This window comes from Micromys minutus (genome assembly GCF_963924665.1).
Source record: "Micromys minutus genome assembly, chromosome: 26".
Lineage (NCBI taxonomy): Eukaryota > Metazoa > Chordata > Mammalia > Rodentia > Muridae > Micromys > Micromys minutus.
Window position 1 is genome coordinate 33601060 of NC_137961.1, and position 19461 is coordinate 33620520.

General features: G+C 41.9%; 1 protein-coding gene across 3 annotated transcripts in view; it reads left to right on the plus strand.

Moving 5' to 3' along the window:
* Positions 1-19461, plus strand: part of MAP3K7 (mitogen-activated protein kinase kinase kinase 7) — a 54711-nt gene that overhangs the window by 11832 nt on the left and 23418 nt on the right. For 2 of the 3 annotated variants that reach the window (XR_013975559.1, XM_080938536.1), the window contains exons 3-12: positions 1991-2056; positions 3010-3055; positions 4382-4520; positions 6749-6873; positions 9453-9581; positions 10790-10920; positions 12201-12282; positions 14392-14522; positions 15036-15165; positions 17501-17581. Coding sequence is in view for 2 of the 3 variants with exons in the window: in XM_080938536.1 (XP_080794662.1) it covers positions 1991-2056; positions 3010-3055; positions 4382-4520; positions 6749-6873; positions 9453-9581; positions 10790-10920; positions 12201-12282; positions 14392-14522; positions 15036-15165; positions 17501-17581 (1060 nt within the window). In the remaining variant the exon portion in view is untranslated. The remainder of the gene's footprint in view (positions 1-1990; positions 2057-3009; positions 3056-4381; positions 4521-6748; positions 6874-9452; positions 9582-10789; positions 10921-12200; positions 12283-14391; positions 14523-15035; positions 15166-17500; positions 17582-19461) is intronic. The other variant, XM_080938537.1, reaches the window with a different exon arrangement.

The following is a 19461-nucleotide window of genomic DNA, read 5'->3' on the forward strand; positions in this document are numbered from 1 at the left end:
GTGGTATTCTCTCCCACTCCCTGTGAGTTACGAACCTCTTAGAATGTTGTAGAAATAATATACCTTTCCAGTGAGAAACTACTGCACACACTTAGATTAATAAAGAGAAGCACTCCACTGAAGAAGTGGACCCCGCTGTGACTAACACCCAGAGGGGCCACCCTCAGATCAAAGATTTCACTAACTTGAATACACTTTAGGCTTATGCATTCCACGTATTCTGTCTTCCTTGATCTCCTTTAGGTCCGGGCCCCAGGTTACACTTTGAGAAATATAACAGAGACAGGAGACTGCAGGCCTGGCCACTCACACAGATGGGAGATTTGCGTAACGCCGGAATTATTTTAATAACCAGGGTTTTTCTTTTCAAATGGTTGTTATCTAGGGTCTTCTTGCCCAACTGGCAGAATTTTGTTTTTCTCAAGAAAAACAAAAGAGAGCTGAGGACTTTATTGAAACCCAAGATGTAACATTAGTTGTGACCTTCTGCTGCCCCTTGAGCAGCCAGTTAGAGGCGTGTTCTTTGGGGGTGGGCCTAGTGGCCATGAACCCTGGTAAGCAAACATTAGTACCGGACCACCACAGGGCTGGTGGCATACTACTCCTTAGCGCTGAGGTACCTTGGAGGCAGCAGTGCTTAGTCAAATTTTACTCTTGTGATTACTGTCACCTCAGAAAACCTAACAGTAAACCTTTATAACATCAGGTTGTTACTTTTGAGTCTCTCCAGTGGGTTTTGTGAAGTTAATCATGTTGCTTCTCTTGTTTCCATTGCTTGGCTCTAGGTCTGTCATCACTAATCACTAGTTTGTCAGCTTGTTGCAGTGTCTTCATCCTGAGTTTATGCCTTACAAACAGCAAACCTCGCCTATTTATGAGACTCAGGGAAAACAGAAATAGCTGTTTGGATGATGTGCTATGTGAAGTTAAAGCTGAGTTTCACCACAATAGAAAATGTTTATATTCAATAAATACGTACTAGTAAAAAGTTACATGAAATAACATTTTTTTAAAAGTCAGCTAATTTTCTATTAAGGATGAAAAATCAATGAATATCAATTGTGAAGAAAACTGTCAAGTAGCATATGATAAAAATGGTTAAGAGACAGACCTTAGTGAGGTTTACATGAGCCAGTAGCATGTGGCTGTGGAGAAAAGGAGAAAGCAGGGGAAGGACAGAGGACAGGGGAGAGAGAGAGCAGATGGTGTTTTCTGAGACACAGGGCAGAAATTTGAACTGTAGAGCTGGGGTCAAGCATCAATGTAATTACTGGCTCAGGGAAGGTTAAAGCCGGAAGTGGGAGTGTCAGTCTGTCTCCTACCCCTGCAGCTCCTCTCCACTTTTGTACTGGAGATTGATTTGAGTCATATGGTAGATTGAAGCTAGAGCCTAAGACATACTAGTCTACTAAATGATTCCCCCACACCTCCCAAGTTCTCTGCAGTAACTACAAGACAGAAAATGGAACCAGAGGCAACTATTCAGAAAGTATGTATTTCATGTCAGATAAACAGAAGTTCAAATCTGACTGTAGAATCTTTTAACAGCTGCTTTATCTTCTCTGGACTTAACTTCAAGGTCTCATATTTAAAATGGAAGTGATAGTACCTATCTTTCAGAGTCTGAAGACATCAGGAATAGGTACAGAATAGGTAAATTGGTCACCTGAAGGAAAGTACCACAGCTTCTGGTGTGGGTGACTCAGTCAGTACCATAACTGAGATGGTGCCCTGAATTTTGGCTGCTAGTTTCCTGTTCATCCTGACTTGTTCCTAACTCCCAGTACAGCACTTTGTGTGTTGTTTAATGATCTGTCTTCATGTGTTGGATTATGTCTGTGTCCCCACTTGAACTGTAGGATTGCCATTGCCTGTGCTTGCTATCTGGTAACAGCAGTTACGGAACAATATAAACAAACGCCCAGTATGACAGTAAGATTTGAACAGCCTGGTAACATAAGCACTTTTTACAATCCACAATCTGTTACAGCTCCGGCAGCTGTCACGTGTGAACCATCCTAATATTGTGAAGTTGTATGGAGCCTGCTTGAATCCAGTAAGTGTCCTCTTCATCTCCACATAGGAAACAGTGGCCAGTGTGTTTTTCATGTCGTTTATGAAGCTGTTTTGACCTGTTCAGTTGTAGTTTTATTCCTAAAAATGCTTACACTTCCTGTATTTTGTTTGCTTCTGGCCCTAACAAAACAGTATGTTGGTGTTGTCGTCTTGAGTAAACAATTCCAAAAACTAATTTAATTTCCAGAAAAAAATGTAATTTGTTCTTCTAAAATTGTACCTTTCCCTCCAATGGACTGTGTAATTGCTGGCCAAGACAGACCACCTGACAGTGGCCAATGAGGGCCAACAAGGGAGAACTTGTCGGTCCCTCCCCTTCCTCTTTTCTGCCTTGTAATACCTGCCTCTTAGCAATCAGTGGGTTCTGCTTCCTATACTAGAGCCCGTCTGAGTAAAAGCCTGTGCTGTCATGGAGTAGTGCATACCCATCTATCTGTCTGTCTTCACCAACCTGGGTTAACCCACAACTCACCTTGTTATAAGACTTGATGTTCATTAGCTCCAGGCCTCAAGAGGTCTTGAAATTCTATTTTGTTCCTCAAAAGCTTGTGATCCATTTTATACATTATTATACTATATCATATATATAATTATATTTATCTATTATATTTATATGTTATAAACATGTGATATATAAATTTATATATAATTATAATGTAATAATATGTTTATAATGTAATAATAATTTATTTTAGATTATAGATATTAATTTAGTGATATTATGTAATGTATAGTAATATTATGCTAATTTTAGCAGGCACTCAGAAGACAAGGTTTTTGATCAGAGATACCTGTTCCTTCTGTTAGTGTCATTCACGGGATAGGAGCCAAAAGAATAATTTTCAGGGCAATCAGGCAGTTGAACTAAGTTACTGGCCGGGAGGTCCCGACAATGTTGCCAGTCCAGTTAATTCTGGCCTACATTTTCTTTAGGTATGTCTGGTGATGGAATATGCCGAGGGAGGCTCGTTGTATAATGGTGAGTACCAGCTAAACCTGCTTTTAGCTGGAAGAGTGAAGCAACTGGACAGTTCAGTAAGAACTGAATTACCTGTTGTTAGTCACACTTACCTTCGGAGCCCTGGGGCAAAGTCATTTTGGTTTTGTGTTTCTTTGTTTTACTTTGTTTTCACTGCTAAGGACTTAGGGCCAGAAGGTGTATGACATTTATATAAATATATTATGTTCAAAGTTTGTGAAGTATCAGTTCTTTTTAAAATAGATTTTAAAATATATGTATGCAGACTTTTTCCCTTCTGTGTAAAAATATTTTTGTTTTGGGCCTTCATTTTAGAGCCCTCTGGCTATATTTCATATCACCTTGCTTTATGGTACTTCCTTTTCAAAACAAAAACATGGTGAAAACAGACTTCACAGGACATCTTAGATTTTTACTGTCTTAGTTACTTTTCTGTTGTGACCATAACCAAGGCAACTTAGTAAGAAAAGGTTCAATCAGGTTTACAGTTTCAGAGGGTGGGACATTGTAGCAGCAGCTGAGAGCTTACAAAAGCAGAAGGCAGAGAACTCACTGGGCATGGCTGAGTCTTGAAATCTCAAAGCCCACCTCCACTGACATGCTTTCTCTAGCCAGGCCACACCACCCAATCCTTCCCAAACAGTTCCATCATATGGAGGCCAAATTTTTACACAATTGAGTGTATTGGGCCATTCTCATGCAAACTACCAGTGTTAACATACATTTAAAAACAAACAAAAAAAAAAAAAGCCTTTCCATACTGGTATTACCCTTGTGAAACAAAGCTCTCAGCTTAAAAATGCTAACTTCATGTGTGTGTGAGTTGTCCCTGTGAGCTTTATAAAATTGAAGTTACTTTTATTTTACATACACAGTTAGTTGTGCCCTCCGCTGTATATTCTTTAGTGATCTATGTCTAGTGCTCTCATTTTATTTGAGAGAACTGCTACTTCGTTAGCTGCAGTAGACCGGGCAGTTGTGAGTGTCTGATACAGCCTTCTTGCCTCAGCACTGCTTCTCTCTTCCGCCCTCATGATGAACAGGATTGCTGATAGTTCATGCAATCGTGTGAAAGATAATATCAATTTTAAAAGGTATGATCGTATATGCTAATTTTATTTAAATGACCGTATGGTAGTTATCTACTAAATTTTTTAAATGCTATGTTTTGTTTTTATCCTAGAGCAGGTCTAAGATTGGAGTATCTGTAAAAGGATGGAGTATCTGTAAAAGGATGCTCATTTGTGTTTTGATGGTACTTGCATCTGTATTGTTTCACATTATGCCATAAAGTTCCTTTTAGTTTGTTGTGCCTTTGTCTTGCAGTGCTGCATGGTGCTGAACCATTGCCTTATTACACTGCTGCTCATGCCATGAGCTGGTGTTTGCAGTGTTCCCAGGGAGTGGCTTATCTGCACAGCATGCAGCCCAAAGCTCTAATTCACAGGGACCTCAAGCCTCCAAAGTAAGTTCTAGCTGGGCGACACTGGCTCCTCTCCTCCTGCCACTCTGGGTTCAAGGGAATTGTTATTCTTGACCTTCCCTTTTCTCTTCCCTTCTTGATTATGTTACTTTTTTTCTAACTTTTATCTCTAGGTGTTTAATCTAAACTTGTGTTTGAGAATGTTGTCTATGGGGATGTTTTATTAATGCCAACTTTACATTGTAATAACTAGAGTGTGTTAGCCTGTAAGTTCCATTTCGTACCTGTGCTGTATAATTGTTGAGAAAGCTGCACAGTTTTCTGAGAGCAAAGACTGACGGCAGATCCTGCTGCATTCCTACAGGAACAGGGTCTGCAGGGAAGGCCTGGTGGAGAGCCATTCCAGTGGCTCCTTCTTAGAGAGGGAATAAAAGCATTTCTGAATCTGAGTACAGGTGTAAACAGCCAGGATCTCCATGGTGATGGAGAAAAGACACTTTAAAGTGGTTGAGTGACAGGAATCTGACAAGAACAGTGAGATGATGGGAACTTTGTTGTGAATTACATACATACAAGGGTTGAATATGACAGGAACACTTGCTACTATAGTATTTTGAATAGGGGCGTATCTGCTTATTGTAATTACATTAAATTAAAAGAGAATTTCCTAGATCTCTAGTTTAAGTAGAATATTACATTCAAGAAGTTAATAAGATGGCTAATTATGTGTTTTTCTTTATTTCTTTTGAATATTACCATGGTGAGATTAGGCACATTTTATAACCCATCTCTATTTCTGTTTATTATCAAAAGTAAAGCTTTGTAAGGAAAAGGACGCTGTTTAGTAGTTGCATTTTAGTCGTAGCACCTAGAAAGCTGGAGTTCTAAAACATTCCTAGCATTTGTTAGACTGTCTTAGCTGTAGGAGATTCATAGCCCTCACATCTGCACACATTCTAAATTCAGAAGCAGTTTTGAGATTAAACATTGAGAAACAACGTGAAAATAGTGACATAATGAAGAAGCATTGCTCTGCACTGTAACTCGGTGACAGAACATTTGTCTGGCACACAAGACCCATGATTCGATTTCCTATACTACAAAAACAAACCAGTACCGTTGGTTTCCTTCTGTATTGATTACTTGTTATCTTCAGTGCTCCACTGAGGAGCACACCACAGTGCTCCACTGCAGAGCTCACCACAGTGCTCCCCTGCAGAGCTCACCACAGTGCTCCCCTGCAGAGCTCACCACAGTGCTCCACTGCAGAGCTCACCACAGTGCTCCCCTGTAGAGAGCGTACCACAGTGCTCCCCTGTAGAGAGCGTACCACAGTGCGCCACTGCAGAGCACACCACAGTGCTCCACTGCAGAGCTCACCACAGTGCTCCACTGCAGAGCTCACCACAGTGCTCCACTGCAGAGCTCACCACAGTGCTCCACTGCAGAGCTCACCACAGTGCTCCACTGCAGAGCTCACCTCAGTGCTCCACTGCAGAGAGCTCACCACAGTGCTCCACTGCAGAGCGCACCACAGTGCTCCACTGCAGAGCTCACCACAGTGCTCCACTGCAGAGAGCTCACCACAGTTCTCCACTGCAGAGAGCTCACCACAGTGCTCCACTGCAGAGCTCACTACAGTGCTCCACTGCAGAGAGCGCACCACAGTGCTCCACTGCAGAGCTCACCACAGTGCTCCCCTGTAGAGAGCGCACCACAGTGCTCCACTGCAGAGCGCACCACAGTGCTCCCCTGCAGAGAGCGCACCACAGTGCTCCACTGCAGAGCGCACCACAGTGCTCCCCTGCAGAGAGCGCACCACAGTGCTCCACTGCAGAGCGCACCACAGTGCTCCACTGCAGAGCTCACCACAGTGCTCCACTGCAGAGAGCTCACCACAGTGCTCCACTAGAGAGCGCACCACAGTGCTCCACTGCAGAGCGTACCACAGTGCTCCCCTGCAGAGCTCACCACAGTGCTCCACTGCAGAGCGCACCACAGTGCTCTACTGCAGAGAGCACGGAAGTGTCAGGGAAGTAGACATAAAGACGTCAGAATACGAATGTGATGGTCTACCTGGTTCTAGCTTTCGGCCTGTTAATTTTTGCTGATATTCATTCAGATGTTAGTCTATGACAGTGACCAAGTAATGTTTATAAAGTTTAATAATAGTGTTTCTTTAACTTAGCTTTTTCCAGTTCCATAATTATTTTATTGTTTTCTTGTAAAATCAAATACTGATTTTGTGAATTTTGAACTTTTTGCAATAGCTTGCTGCTGGTTGCAGGAGGGACAGTTCTAAAAATCTGCGATTTTGGTACAGCTTGTGACATCCAGACACACATGACCAATAATAAAGGGAGTGCTGCGTGGATGGCACCCGAAGTGTTTGAAGGTACAGTCACAGAACACGGTGTGGTTGGTAGTGTGCCGTGGTTCTTGTAAATCCAGATGTGTGTATAATCCTACAGACAGTGTCATTTCTGAAGAGTACGTAAGAGGATCTTCAGTGAGGGTCGCCTAAGGGCCCACATTTTATGGCAGAATTTAAATTGGCATCTTCTGTGCAGATTCACACATATGTACCGCCGATCCTCATTCACAGGCTACATAACTGAGAAACCATCCACTTGATCACTTTTGATTGAGATGCTTTCAGAGCTCACGTACAACAGTACACGTTTTGAGTCATACACAGCACTCTCCGAGGTTGTTACCCTGGTAAGGTCAACAACTTACTCAGCCATGCTTTCCCTTTCTATGGGGGGGTCATGTGCTTTTGCCGAGTAAGTACAAGAAGGCTTTGCACATGTGAGACACATGGAAACAACAGCATGTCAGAGGGTATTCTTGACATGCTTTGGACTGCCGTGATTGGGAACTCGTTAGCCCGTGAAGTGTTAGGGAAAGACTCCTTAAGCCCACACAGAGAACCAGGTGAAGATGTTAATTAGCTGACAGATGTTCGTGAACAAAGGTTCATAGGAACCCAGTCTTGTATGTCCCCCGAGGAGCAGTGGTTCAGAGACTATAGAGGCTTCTTAGTAGACTGTATACGCCCAAAATAAGGAGAAAGCTGTGCCTTTGCTCTGATTTGCTATCAGTTAAAAAGAGCGCTAAGGCTTGAATCAGCATGCCGTAAAAAGATCGTACACGTCACTGGGCACACATAAGGGACTGAGATCACTCAGAATTCGTAAGATTAGTCAGTATATTTAATATGAAATGAAAATGTCAAATTCTTTTTTAAGTGAGAGACATTGAGCTGAAAAATGAGCTTTATGTGAACCTCCATTTCTCCATTTGTATGAATGCCATAACATTCCAAGTGAATCAGGCTTTGCTTTCTTCCCCTTGGCTGGTGTTTTTTTTTTTTTTTTGTTTGTTTGTTTTGTTTTGTTTTTTTTTAATGTATATGAGTACACCATAGCTCTGTTGTCAGACACACCAGAAGAGGGCATCAGATCCCATTACAGATGGTTCTGAGCCACCATGTGGTTGCTGGGAATTGAACTCAGGACCTCTGGGAGAGGAGTCTCTTAACCAGCCCTGTTGTTGATGAATTTTAAACATTTTTATTGTTTTAAATGTAGCCATCCCAGAGAAAGGGAAATGCTCTGCAGCCTGTTACTTAACTTTAAGACTATTGTTCCCTGAAGTCTAATTACAAAGTGTTGGTCTAGAGACAGGCACATTTCTTAAGCGCTCCAGGCCGGCCTCATCTACATCATACTAAGGTCTAGGACAGCCAGGCCTATGCAGAGAGACCTATCTCCAAGGGGGAAAAAAGAAAAAAATACAAAAACAACAAAATGTTAGACTAAAGCTATTTTATATAAAGTTAAATAATGTCTTCTGGATAATGCAGGTGCCATTTCTAATAATTCAGTCACTAATGTCACTTTCTGTGCATTACAGTGGTGCAGTGTTGTTATAATAAATAAGTCAAGGTGTTTGTTATAAAGAGTAATCAATTATTTCTATTTTGAAGACAGTAAAACCCAGACGATTAGGTTTTGTGAATTTCTGAAGGGCATCACCAGGCAGCAGTAATTTTTAAATTAAGAATTTTAACTATGTATTAAGCCAGTACATTAAAACAGTGCTTAAGTCTGATAGCAAAGAGTGCTGTCTGCCACAAAGCAGGAAACCTATTAAGGTAGCAAATTACAGCAGCCGAGGATATAGTGCAGTCACAGAGCACATTTGTATGGAAGTCTCGGAGCTCCATCCCCAGATGAGCACTCAAAGGACCTGAGCGGCAGGGGCAGTAGCTGAGCGGCAGGGGCAGTAGCTGAGAGGCAGGGGCAGTAGTTGAGCGGCAGGGGCAGTAGCTGAGCGGCAGGGGCAGTAGCTGAGCGGCAGGGGCAGCAGCTGAGCGGCAGGGGCAGTAGCTGAGAGGCAGGGGCAGTAGCTGAGTGGCAGGGGCAGTAGCTGAGTGGCAGGGGCAGTAGCTGAGAGGCGCATAACACTTGATGCTCCTGCCGTTTCCAGGTTCACTCCCCAGCACCCACATGGGGCTCACAAAGGTCTGTCACTCCAGATCCTGGTGCCCAGTGACTTCTGACCTCCATGGGCATTGCTACAGACGGTGCACATACACAGGAAAAAGCATCATTCATAAATTCATAAGAACCACATAGGTAAAATAAGCCTTCTTCTGAAAGGGAAACTGAGACATTACAGAAGGAAATACATGGTTCTTCAAACTGTGCCTGTGAGAGGGAACGGTCTACACACAGAAGCGAAAGGCCAGTGCACCATGTTGGAAAGGTAGATAATAACTGGCTTTCTCATGGAGATTTTCAGTATATTGTTCATATTTACTTAATTTAGTAAAAAATATTTGTTGAAAATATTTAAGAAAGCAATTGTTTAAAAATATCCATTCTTTAAAGATTTATGAAACTGGTTGTTCTGTGATTCCTGTGGAACAGGTCTCAAGATTACCCTGTTACCCTGCCTTTTTTGTAGGTAGCAATTACAGTGAAAAGTGTGATGTCTTCAGCTGGGGTATTATCCTTTGGGAAGTGATAACACGCCGGAAACCCTTTGATGAGATCGGTGGCCCAGCTTTCAGAATCATGTGGGCTGTTCACAATGGTTTGTCAAAGAAAGTTTTCTTTAATATACTGTGTATTTCATCTTTGGAAAACTGTTCCCATCTCGGACACTGTTACCAGACCACCTTCCTTGCCCACTCTCCATACCTCTGTCTCTGGTTCCTGTGGGGAGAATGTAGGCGCTTCCACACAGGGCCTAAAGTGCCACAGCACTGATGAGGAAACCAGCAGTACTTGGTCAGTGCTCAGTCTCTCAGGGACAGAAACCCTGGGGCCAAGAACAGAAAGAAAATCCCTCATAGTTGGGAAGCTTTTCTCCTAATAAACGTGTCTCTCATCAAGGAGAGAAAGCAAAGCTACTGGTAAGAGTTGTTATGTAAGCCAAAAGGCACAGCATACAGTGCTTTACATGTGTGGTATTTCTAGTTTCTCAACCATACTTTCATATGCTAATATCACAGTAGGCAGTGATGGAGCCAGACCCAAATCCAGGTCCTTCTTACTTTTCATCATTGTGACTTCATGAGCTCAGTTCTTATGTCTCTGGTCACATACTTCTGTCTCTAAATGTGTTAGGTTGCCTTCTTCACTGATAGGCACTTGACAGTTTCTCTGAGTAAGTCTCAGTGAAGGAACAGAGTCACTGTTACTTCACGTGCCTCTGATGACTTCAATGAGGACATGCTTGTATATAAGTCCTCAGGTGATTGAAGGACACACACTAGCTCTTCCCAGCATTTGTAGACTGGCTAAACCAAACCGTCATCAAATTAACCTTAGTGATTTTGCCAGTTTCCTCTGTCAGCTTTGTTGTAGCTGTGGTGACCTAGACACACCTCCTCTGTCAGTTTTCAGTAATGATTGTCAGTGAAGCCAGAGCACAAGAACCAACTTGTTGATTGAAGCCGCTCTGAGGTGGGGAGGCTTATTAAGAGTGCCATCACAGGCTTGAAAACTATACAACAGTTTATAGTTGTCAGCCTGTAAGGTGCTAACTGCAACTAGTGAGTGTGACACCACAGCACCTTTGTGGGAGAAAATTTAGATAGAGATACAAGATAGATAAATGGATGGATGGATGGATAGATAGAGAGATAGATGGATGGATGGATAGATAGAGATAGATGCATACAAACAAATGATAAACTAAAAGATACAAATGCTAATTCGAGTATTGTTAAAAATAAACTTTAAAAATGTGGTGCTGCCCTTTGGATAGCTAATTCTTGCTCTAATTTTCAATTATAGGCACTCGACCACCACTGATCAAAAACTTGCCTAAGCCCATTGAGAGCTTGATGACCCGCTGTTGGTCTAAAGACCCTTCTCAGCGCCCGTCCATGGAGGAAATTGTGAAAATAATGACTCACTTGATGCGGGTATAATCCTTCTTTTGAGGGGCTTTGGGTTTGGGGGACTATAATATGTGCCAGCTTTAGTGGGCATTTACACTGAAGGGACATGACCGCTGCACTCTGGTTTCTTTTCTTAATCATGTTACAATTGGCATTATTACTCCTTTAATTAGAAAACACCATTGTACAGAAAGATCCAGCTCTTGGTAATGGCCCAACAGCTAGACTAGACTAATAGTCTGGGCTCACTGTCCTATACTAATGTTTACAGGAAGTATTCTGTTCTGGGGACCAGAGTCTATGAGAGATGCTGGTAGAGGGTGTCTAAAGCTTTGCAGAGCCTGCATATCTATGTGAATAATAAAATGTCAGATTTTCATCAGAATACAGTCATTTCTACAGTGTGCTGGGGATATATCTACATGTATTTGAGTAATGCTAATTCTTAGTTTCAGCTTTTTGTTGCATGTTTTCAGATGCCAATAAAAACTACATTTTCTTTCTAGGCTCAAAGTATCCTGACTTAAGGGAGAAAAAACTTTTAGAAAGATAAATTACCTACTCTGCAAATCTAAATTATTTCAAATATTTTAGTTTGTTTTATTAAGATTTATTTATTTTATGTATATGAGTACACTGTAGCTGTCTTCAGACACACCAGAAGAGGGCGTCCAATCCCATTACAGATGGTTGTGAGCCACCATGTGATTGCTGGGATTTGAATTCAGGACTTCTGAAAGAGTAGCCAGTGCTCTAACCACTGAGCCACCTCTTTAGCCCTAGATTTTTTTGTTTTGTTTTATTGAAAATAGTTTTTTTTTTCTTCCCAACAAGAGCTGTAAGTGGTGGTTTTGACTTGAGTCCGTATACCTAAACTTTAGGCTATAAAAGTAAAATTATAACTGTTCCCTCTTTTTTGTCTAATTTGGAAAAATGTTTTTCTAAATTTTACTTACATTGTTGAGTGAATATTTTAGCATTATGTCCCCAGTTCATAAGAGAGCCTCCATAAGGTATGTTCTTAATGGTTAAAGATCTCGTTTCTAACGCTGACATAGAAGTGTTCACTCCCAGTTGTCAGACTGATAGTCTTTGTAACGGTGTGACAGTATGTATCACTCTTCCTAGTCCGGTGCACTGTGCGCAGTGACCCTGCTGTGCCCCTAGGAGCTTCTCTCTCCTGTCATATCATCTTTGCCAGTGCATGCCTGAGGGGGAATGAGCTGCACACCTCAGGTGCACATACACCCCAGCAGTGACTCTGTACTAAAAGCCTTTTAAATTGTGACTTGCTTTTACTACAGTACTTCCCAGGAGCGGATGAGCCATTACAGTATCCCTGCCAGTACTCGGATGAAGGGCAGAGCAACTCTGCCACCAGCACAGGTAAGCAGAGTCAGAGCAACCGCGGGATGTCCCCCATCCCCTGAAGTCGTGAAGAAAGCAGTGATGTCCGTGCTTACAGTTTAGTCCCTCACTTCTCAGGACTCGCTGCAGTATAAGTTCCCAGGTGCCTCGATCTATGAAGGTTCCGAGGCTAAGCTTCCATGGCTGGTGTTACTGCTCAGTTAAGTCTAAAGGATCGACAATTGTATTGCTATGAATACTATTCTTATATTGTTTCCTTATTTTATCTTTTTGTGATAATGTCTCACTTTGTATCCAGGCTGGCCCAGAACTCACTGTATGATTCAAGTTCATAGTCCTGCCTCAAAAACCCCATGAGTTCTCTGCTCTGACTAAAGATTCATGCCGCCCTCGTACCCAACTGTTTGTGGGTACCACTGCCACACTGCTGATTTACTGCTCTGTTCTGCTTTTTGATGGGTTTTGTTTTGTTTCTAAAAAAAAAAAGACTTATGGTGGCATGTCTTGGAGACCATCCCTAGTTTGTTCTTCATTTGTTCTTGGTTTTGTTTTTACTGGTTGTTCATCAGCTGTAACTTTGAGTAGCCATTCATCTTCGTTTCCTTGGTTACCTCTTTAAATACCAGGGCTCTATTTGCTTTCATCTCTCTCTTTTTAAACAGATTTCAGATTTATTTAAAAAACAGCATAGGTCACTGGTCATCTGCAAATAGTGTGTAGGGAAGTGTCTGTCTTCACATTGGCAGATACAAGTCTTTTCTGTGGAGCCTTCACAGGGGTCTGGGTACCTTTGGAAACCTGAGCTGGAATTTAAAGCCTGGCCCCTGGGTGGAGCTTTGGCCTCTATCTTGGTTTGAACCTTGGGCTTTGGTTGACAGAGCCTAAGACCCTTGGCCATGTCTAACTACAATTCCAGTTCCCAAGCTTGGGGTGAGCAATGAAAGCCAGACAGCTAAGGTTGTGGTCAGGGCCCTTTCGCTCACTGGGATTAGCCACCTTAGGCTTCACAAGGCCTTGATAGCCTCTGCTTATGCATTTGTTACGTTTTTGGTGTTTAAAGGAGTTATTTATGACCTTCTTAAAGTCCTCTAACATCACTGTGAATTGTGATTTTAAATCAGAGTCTTGCTTTTTCTGTGTGTTGGGGTATCCAGGACTTACTGTGGAGAGGGAACTGGATTCTGATGATGTGACCTTGGTTTCTGTTGTTTAGTTTCTTGGACTTGCCTCTCGACATCTGCTTATCTCTGGTGTTAGCTGGTCTTGCTGATTCTGACAGTGGCTTGACCCTCCTGAGAGCCTGTGTGTCAGCACTACTGGGGGACCAGCTCTCTCCCAGCAGGGCCTGGGTAGAGAGAGCTGTGGCACAGGGTCAGCACAGGGCCCAGCAGAAACCTGAAGGATCCTGTCCCAGACTGCTCCTCTGTTCCAGTGTCCTGAGTACTCCAGGCAGGTTCCTCTTGGTCCAGGATTTGAGCAAGGGTGGTGGTCTCTCCTGTGCCCTCAAGTGTTACAGCATTTCTGGGGGACCAGCTCTCTCCCAATGGATTCTGGGTATAAAAAGCCATAGCATAGGCAGACACCAGAAGAGCGTTTTCAGTGTTTGTCTGCATCTTCCTCAGGCCTTTCTGTTGTGCAAAGTGCATGTTCCTCAGGAACTTGGGCTCAACTCCTTATGAGATTTGTATCTTTGTACCTGCGTGTCATGTTATTTATTCCTGTGCATTTGGGGGATTGGTTGTGTGTGGTGTGCTTCTTGGACTTGGCCGTGTCTGCCCAGTAACTGGCACCTCCTGGGTTCCTGGGACTGGAAGAGAAAGGGCATTTGTTTTCATCTTCTACCTGAATTTCATCCTCAGAGAGCCAGAACCTGATGTCTGATAGGGACTAGCACAGTGCTTTCCAAACTGAGTTCCGGGTTCTTCCTTCACACTCACTCAGCGTCTGGTCTTGCCATCTCTACTGAATCCTCAGTTCTGCTTCCGGGTTCAACCCTTAGGTCATTGTTACTCACGACTATGTAGATGACTGGTTGAGTGTTTATTGTGCTCTCTGACTTTGCTTTAAGTGGGTTTGTTCAGGGTGTCTTCACTAGTGTGGAAGTCTTAAACGTGTCTGCTTTTCTAGGTTCATTCATGGACATCGCTTCTACAAATACCAGTAATAAAAGTGACACAAATATGGAACAAGTGCCTGCCACAAATGACACTATTAAACGCTTGGAGTCAAAACTGTTGAAAAATCAGGCAAAGCAACAGGTTTGTTCTTAAAAGTAAAATTGCGTGGCTTCTTGACTTGTTAGTCACAGCGTTACACTAACTGCATAGATAATTCACATCTGATATGTAACAATCCCGAGTCTCCTTCCATGAGAGACATGACGTTCTGCTGTCATTTTTACCAAACAGTTGTTTTCCTTTCTCCTGCTGTTGCTGTTGTCAACCCTGCCCCTTCCTCCCTGTGGTCCATCCCTAGCTAAGGATCCTACAAACAGTGGGAAATAAGTTCTGGTTCTGTGGAGCAGTTAGAGAGTTCTCAGGAGGCTGTCATTTCATCCTGCACTTTGGTTGTATTCTGGCTCTTGTCGGAATTGATTGCTTTGAGCAGCATCCGTCTGAGCCTGCCGTCCTGTTAGCTCCCTCTCGTTGTGAGGGTCCCTTTCTCAGAACAGTACCATCATCATAAAAAGCTACTTGCCATCTTCATCCTGGGCTGCCCGGGTTCTCTACGTGAAAGGACCTCAGTAACAGATTTACCTATAATTCTAACAGAGTGACTCTGGACGCCTGAGCTTGGGAGCCTCTCGAGGGAGCAGTGTGGAGAGCTTGCCCCCGACGTCTGAGGGCAAGAGGATGAGTGCTGACATGTCTGAAATAGAAGCAAGGATCGTGGCGACTGCAGGTAACAGACAGCACGCCCAGGAAGAGAATGCCCATGGCTTTCCGTGTGCTCACCGTTGTTTTTAATTGGGTGAGCTGTGTCTTATCCTCCAGGAAGCTGGTTTGTAGATCTACTTCCTTACACAGATGGTGGGCTTATGGTATATTTTACAAGCTTACAGCAATAACTTTATGTGGTTCAATCTTTAAATAAGACATTTGGCTTAAAATTTACTTGGATTATAAAATACACCTTCCTAGTTGTAGATCTTATCAAATGTAATAATTATATCAAATACATTTCTCCGAAAACATAAACAAGCTCTGAGAAATCAAAATTCTGTCAATATCAAAATATTTTCAATGACCGAGTAATTCCACTGTTTTTATGCTAAACCAAAAACCAAAAAAATCACTGGTAGAAAATTGTGCTCCAGGAGCTGCGTTGTCTTTGCTCTCCCTGCCACGACAGGAATAGCCCAGCTCCGTGCTTGGCTGTTTGATGGTAAAGAGATAGTAGTAGTTTCATCAGACATTGTCTTTGGTAGTGTTTAATTTTTATTTTGTTAGCTCTTAAAATGTATAAGAAACAGAGTGGCTAGAATAAAAAAGAATGATGTCACCTGGTGAACCATTTTAAACTTTTCTAAACTGGATCATTTTAGTGGGTTCATTCATCAATTTAGCCAATTTAATTTGGGTCTTATTTTGTTATTTCTGATCTTCCAAGGTTAGAGAAGAGTGAACTGTGAAAATGCATCCTATTGGAGCATGTAAAAGGTGTAAACAAATAACAAAAACGTATAAATTCTTCTCTTGGGGGGGTTATTTTGATCTATCTGCATATCTTTTAATTATATATACAGACTTTTAAAAAAATGTAAGCTTAGTGTTTTCTAAGTAAAATATTCTGATTATGTGTGTTCTCTTTGTAGAAAGTGGCATCCAGGGGAACTGTACTGTATTTGTCTAAACTAATCACAATCACTGATTTTATCAATCTGCACTAAAAGCCTTTAGATAGGAGTATCTGAAGATAATGGTGTCTAAACACATAAGCTATTGATCCCACATAGACATGTCTACTGGTGCCTCATGATCTTTAGGCAGCTGGTTTTCTGTCTCAGTGTCACAATCTATTGTTTAATTTCTGTCCTCGAGGTCACTTTGTGGTCCAAGATGGCTGTGACAGCTGAAGCTATCTCTTCCGTAGCTCAGGTAGCAGAAAGGAAAAGATAACAGAAAGATAGAAGCTTTTGAAACCAGATTTTTGCAACTTCCTCGAATGGCCATCAGCCACAAGGGGTCTGAGCCATAGCTGACATTTCTACATTTGTAAAGTCAGAGTCCATGCTAAGGAAAAGAAAAGACTAGAAATTAGTGGGAAACTAGCTGTCTCTACCTCAGGTAAATTTCAGAAAATGTCAGGTTTAACAGAGGCTATCGACTGGTTTTCTGGTCTCCATGGAGCACAAATGTCTTTGTAGACAGACGTACCCCAGCATTGGTGGGGATCCATTTCAGTTGACAGGTGTTATTCAGAGTAGACACGTAATACTGATTCTGCCCCAAAGGAAAGTGATGTTATGATAATAGTTAATGATTTTGCTAAGCCTGTTTTTCTAGCCAGATACAGATTTGTAATTATATGTAATAGGAAGGACATTTTTCCAGTTCAAGAATAATTACACATAAATAAATTACTTCGTTTTGTCCTCTCTACCTAAATGTAGGACAATACATCCTTTGAATTTTAAACAATTTGAATTTTTTAGTGAATTGTCTTACTCTGAAAGGTTCATACTCCAACTTTTGACAGCCTTTATGTTTAACAGTTAATATACTCTAAACTTTTGAAACTGTAGTAAACATTCAGTACACACTGTAGAGACTTGGTAACTGTTGATGATCATGGGATCTGGTCTATAGCACACTCCGAGAAGCACCTGACTTAGGGCCTTCCTGCTCCTCTTTGAGTCATGAGCACAGACATGGCAGCTTCTCTTACTAACGCTGCACCTTCCATCCTGCCCCCTGCCCCTCACCTCCTGCCATGAATTTGACGTAGGCAGACTATTTCTAAGAACACGTTGGAGGCTTAGTTCTTCATTGTCCTGCAGCTTTGTCTATCTTTATTTGTTGTTGATTTTTTTTTTCCTGCTAATTAAAACCAGTGTGTGAAACTTGTCTTTAACATGGCCTCCCTAAGCATGGATGAAGAGTTAGATAGATCTGCATGCCGTTCTGCATGAGACGTAATTCACACGACTATCTCAGAACTGTTCTGTTGTGCAGTCATTTCCTGTGATACTGTGTGTGGTTGTTTGCATGTATACTGTACATGTGTGTTTTTTCAGCCTATTCCAAGCCTAAACGGGGCCACCGTAAAACCGCTTCATTTGGCAACATTCTGGATGTCCCTGAGATCGTCATATCAGGTATCATAGACCACCTGTGTTGGTGTAACAGCTGTCAACTGGATTAATGATCCTGGTACTTTTAAATGCTTCTTGCTCCAATTTTCATAGGATTTAAACATAGATGCCTCCCATGCAGTACCCAGGGAGATGGGTAAAAAACTATATTGCCACACTGAAACCAATCTGCAAACATAACTTCACGTCTCCAGTGTAAGAGTCAAGGGAAAGGAAAACAGCTGAAGGGAGACCACCACCCCCACTGTACCTAACCTGCTGGACAGGACAAATGAGCTACGCCCAGGTCTGCTTTAGTGGAGGATACAACTGTTTGAAACCTCTGTGGTCCCTGTCCAGCCTGTCTCTTTGGGGAGCCTGTGGACGAACTGCTGCACAGTGCCGTCCTAACTGGAGAGCAGAAAGTTTAAGCCAGGCAAGGCTTGTTGGTTTTTTTGTTTTGTTTGTTTGGTTTTTGGCTTTTGTTTTGTTTTTTGATCTTGCCAGATCCCAAAATATTCAGCCAGCTAGTTAGCTCTCTGCTAGCTTATTAAGAGGCAGGTCTGTAAGCTACGTTTTATACCTGATTCACACATGACCCTTCAGTGTATCAGTTGGCAAATGCTTTTATAGCTTATGCAGGTAATTTCATAGATGAATAAAGACCATCATTTTTAATAAAACTTAAATGGCATAAGAACGCTCTGTATATTTAAATGGTCATTTGGGCCAGTGAGATCCTCAGCAGATAAAGGCACCACCCCTTCATCCTGATGACCTTAGGCTAATCCCTAGGATCCTTACGTTGGAAAAAGAGAAACGACTCACAAAAGTTCTTCTCTGTTCTCAAACACAGCTCACGCATACATGTATACACACAGTTGGACAAGATAGATAAAGGTAGATTTTTTTTAATTGATCATTTATTTGTGTGTCAAAAAAAAACTAAAGATTTTTCCTTTTGTCACTTGACTCCAACATTGTGATGGAGAATATATTTCTCATATGTGTGGTTTGGGTGGATTCTTTAGCATTCTACACTTATTCCCATGATAATCTTATTTAACATTGCATCTAAACCACAGTTGAATGTTTTTGTTAATTATTAAAGTGATATTCTATTTTATAACATTTTCACCACTGTTGAAATATCACATCATTTCTCATGCACTAGTTTGTATTTATTGAAATAAAGAATTTTTTTTAGAAATTAGCAAAGTATTTGCAATTATTTTATTACAAATAGGTATAACATAGAGGAATAAGATACTGTCCAAAACAAGGCAGACTTTAAATTTACATAGAGCTGTAATAACTGAATACATCACAGAATCAGGAACATTTAGACATAGAGTAATTTTATCTTAAATTAGATTTATAAGTCTAAAGGGCAAACAAGAAAGAAGAAACGTGGCGAGAGCTAGTGCCGTACGGTGGCCAGAGGCAGAGGCGCCTGACAACCTGGACTAACTCTAGGCAGCCTGCTCTAGAGCTGAGCTGAAGTTAGTAGAGCTGGAGCTGGGGAATCCGGGTAAGATTTTTTTTCCTAGAGTAGTCATCTTAGTAGACTTTCTTCTCACCCTCGTACCTAGATGGAAAGTGTAGCTGTATCTCAGATGGATTCAAATCTGATGATGGGTGATTATTCCCAGACAGAATCTTCTGACTCTCAAATCACAGTGTGTTCTTCACTCTTCTGTAGAAGTCACAGAAGATGGAACATTCCACGCCTCCTTAATGCTTCCAATGTGGGGTGGGCTTTACTTAGAAAGACTAGGACATTGGGTCCTTTTGAAGTAAGCATTACTCCTGCTACTATTCCTGCTTTGTAGACCTTCACACTCTGGAGGCAGGGACAGTCTTGACACCAAGACATCATTTTGCTTTCTTCACTAGCATGAGAA